Source organism: Corylus avellana, chromosome ca11 (genome assembly GCF_901000735.1).
Source record: "Corylus avellana chromosome ca11, CavTom2PMs-1.0".
Classification (NCBI taxonomy): Eukaryota; Viridiplantae; Streptophyta; class Magnoliopsida; order Fagales; family Betulaceae; genus Corylus; species Corylus avellana.
The window spans coordinates 10,424,164-10,427,774 of record NC_081551.1 but is presented as its reverse complement, the minus strand read 5'-3'; the positions used below and the strand labels follow the sequence as shown (position 1 = coordinate 10,427,774).

Below are 3,611 nucleotides of genomic sequence, written 5' to 3'. Positions count from 1 at the left end.
AACTGCTCATTTAATAACCGAGTCGCTCACGAGCCGAGCTTTATAAAACTAAGCCCGAGCGAGCTCACGGCTAGCTTTGTTCATTTACAGCCCTACCCTTCCCAATTCTCATTCAATTTGATTAGGATACCCTACAATTTAAAGAAATAGTAAATTTTCAAATTACTCAATTTTGATTATTTTTAGGTATCGACACAATTGGAAAATGTCACATATTAAAAATGTGGTATGTTACAGTTGAAATTGAGTATATTTTCATCAAGTTCTTGTTCTCTATGTTGTAAAAAAGCTTTGAGCAAAAAATTAACTTCTAATTTTATGAAGAAAAAGCGTATCTACAAAAGTGAAGATGATTAATCCTTTTGGAACGATTTTTTTTTTTTTTAGTTATCTCGATAACATGTCACTTTTTTAATATATAACATTTTTCAAGTGTTTTGTAACCTAAAAACAACTTAAATTACATAATTTGATGTTATCTTATTGTGTTGCAACGTCTCTTCTCTTATGGAAAATTAAAATGCCAATTGGAACAAATTAAAGCATTTTAGTCAAGAAATCTTGGGCCGTAAAACATTGGAAAATAAGGCTCCATTTGATTTGCGGAATAGACCCTTAGATTGGACTAACCCTAGGTATAGATAGTCTTTTGTTTGGTAACACTCTATTCCAATGGGACTACTAATCCCATACACACAGACTTAGCCAAGCCACTAAAAAATGAGTGGCTTAGCTAATCATTTCATGTGTGAATAAATTAATTGTGTAAATTGCCATAAAAAACCTACTTGTTTGATTAAATTTCGTTCTCTCTGATTCTTCTATATTTCGTTTTCTCTCTTTGTTTCTCTTTTCTCTGTATCTATATTTCGTTCTCTCTTTTTCTCTTTTTCTCTCTAATTCTTCTGGAACAATTTTTCTATTTTTTGATTTCTTTTGATTCTCTGTACCATTTCTCTCTGATTTTCTTCTCTCCGTCTTTTTTTTTTTTGACGAAGAAACATAATCTGCGAGGTTTTTATAAAATAATCTGTTTTTGATTTCTTTTGATTAGAGTACATTCTCCAACTATATATATATATATAATTTTGTAGCATAATTGCAAAAAAAAAAAAAGAAGCCTATATACCTGACATAATTAACAAAATAAAAAATAAATTATAGTAAAGTTGTTTATGTTTCAAAAAAAAGAAAAAAAGAATGAAAGTTCTTAATAATATAAATTGTATTTGTATTATAAGGGTATTTTAGAAAATTTAATTACAATATGATTCTATTTACCAACATATTGCATTGTACCAAACAAATAAATATAATTAACTAGTATATTCCAGCGTTACAACCAAACAAAATAATAGGAATAATTAATCTATTCCATACTTTTCTATTCCCAATAAGCTAATAATTTTTTAATAGACTACACATTCCACAAACCAAACAAGTTCTAAATTATATTGGCCAACTCGGACGACCACTGTTTTAAAGACTTGAAATGCTGTGAGCTTTTACGTCAACCGGAATTTTTGAAAGTAGAAAGATGGAGAATTAGTGAGAGGTGGTTTCCAAGAAATATGGATGAAGAAGACCAAGTCAAAACAGAACTCTCTCTTATCACAAAGCTCGGACCTTTCTTAACGCTAAATAAATAAATAAGAAGAATATGGTGGCGTAAAACCCGGAGATGAGACGGTTGATAGGAACGTGGTGGAACAATTGAAACCAAGGGGCCCCTCCACATAAATGTTGTAGAAAATGCTCTTCCCAAACCGTGTGTAAAATGCAACCTCCTCTATTGACTTGTGAGAGCTGATCAAGACAAGTCAATAAGTCAACTCAATCTCACTACGTTTTTCGAGCTCCTCAATCCTCCTATATAATATTCCTCGTTTTCCGTTTGGAAACAGAGACAATTATTCTCCATTCTCCAATGATGCAAATTCTCTTCTTCCCTTTTCTTCTTCTCTCAGCGGTTTTCACTCAACAGGTGCAATCCGTTGTGAAGCCAGGCTCTTTCTTGACACCAACCACCAACTCTTCTTGGCCATCACCTTCCGGTCTATATGCCTTTGGATTCTACAAGCAAGGCAGCGGTTATGCTGTCGGCATTTTTCTTGCCGGAATTTCACAGAAGACAGTAGTTTGGACAGCCGACCGGGACAAACCTCCGGTTCCCGCTGATTTTAAACTGAATTTCACACGTGATGGAAAACTGGTTCTCCAATCGGCACAAGGCGTGGATCAGACACGCCTCGCCAGTTTTCCGGGAGGTGCAAGCTCCGCGTCGATGCTTGACACGGGAAATTTTGTTCTCCTTAATTCTACTAATCAGACGGTGTGGCAGAGTTTCGATTATCCAACGGACACCTTTTTGCCAACTCAGAATCTTTCCCACGGACAGGTGTTGTATTCCAGTCTTTCAGACACTAACAAGTCAACCGGCTTATTTCGTCTGTTGATGCAAGAAGATGGGTGGCTCTCGCTGTACCCAGCTGGAACTCCATACGCGCCGCTTGAATATGGTTATTGGGGAGCTGGTTTGAGCGGACAAAAAAAAAACGACGTCGTACTGCAACTTGAAGACGATGGTCATCTCTATTTGCTCAATGGCGCTCACGCCATTATAGCGAATATGACATCAGCAGGAAATCCTATAAAAGGTGTGGTCTACCGATTGACAATTGACCCCGATGGGATGCTGCGGCTATACTCGTACGACACGAACCAGAACGGAAATTGGACAGTCACGTGGTCCGCTCCAGACAACAAATGTTACCCGAAGGGTCTATGTGGGTTTAACGGGTATTGTGCTTTAAACGATCTGGAAGTTATTTGCAAATGTCTTCCTGAATTTGAATCGGTCAACGTGGAGGATAGGAGTTCAGGCTGTCAAAGGAATTTCACAGCAGAAAGTTGCGAAAGCGACAGATATACCATGGAACCAGTGCTTAATACTGTATGGGAAAATGATAATTATTCTATTATCATATCGACGACCCAAGACAATTGCGGAGAAGCATGTTTGCAGGACTGCAACTGTGAAGCTGCTCTGTTCAAAGACGGGGTGTGCACAAAACAGAGGCTTCCGTTGCGATTCGGGAGAAGAGATCAAAGCGACACAACCGTAACCCTCATCAAGGTTGGTACATCTACAACCATTGTAGATAGAAATCTGCCAAAAGAAACCAAGAAAGAGCTTCGACTCGACATCCTAATTGTCAGTGTTTCATTACTTGCTTTTGCATTAGTTGTCTTGGTGATTTCTGGAATTGCAGTTTACAGAAATCGTGTTTGGTCATATAAAGTGATAGCTAATCATGGAAACACTGTCTTGGGTGAGGATGTTGCCCCAAAATCTTTTACTTACGCACAACTAGAGAAAGTGACGGGTGGTTTCAAGGAAGAGCTTGGCAGAGGAGCTTTTGGGACAGTATATAAAGGAGCAATATGTGTTGGGTTTTGAATTGCCAAATTCAGTGACAAAATACATTCATCTGCAATCCCGTCAGCAGTGCATACATGAGGTGTTGTGTCAAGAGAAGACCTAGAAGATGTGGTTAAGCTTAACCAATCATAATAGAAGATCTATATGATATGGTTAAGTTTAATCAAAT

At 37.3% G+C, this 3,611-nt stretch overlaps 1 protein-coding gene across 1 annotated transcript; it reads left to right on the top strand.

The window, feature by feature from the left end:
* The first annotated feature begins 1,930 nt into the window (after positions 1–1,930).
* LOC132165046 (G-type lectin S-receptor-like serine/threonine-protein kinase LECRK1) lies at positions 1,931–3,460 on the top strand. Its single transcript, XM_059575555.1, has one exon. It carries the CDS (start codon positions 1,931–1,933, stop codon positions 3,458–3,460), a length of 1,530 nt encoding a protein of 509 aa, XP_059431538.1.
* Positions 3,461–3,611: the final 151 nt, after the last annotated feature.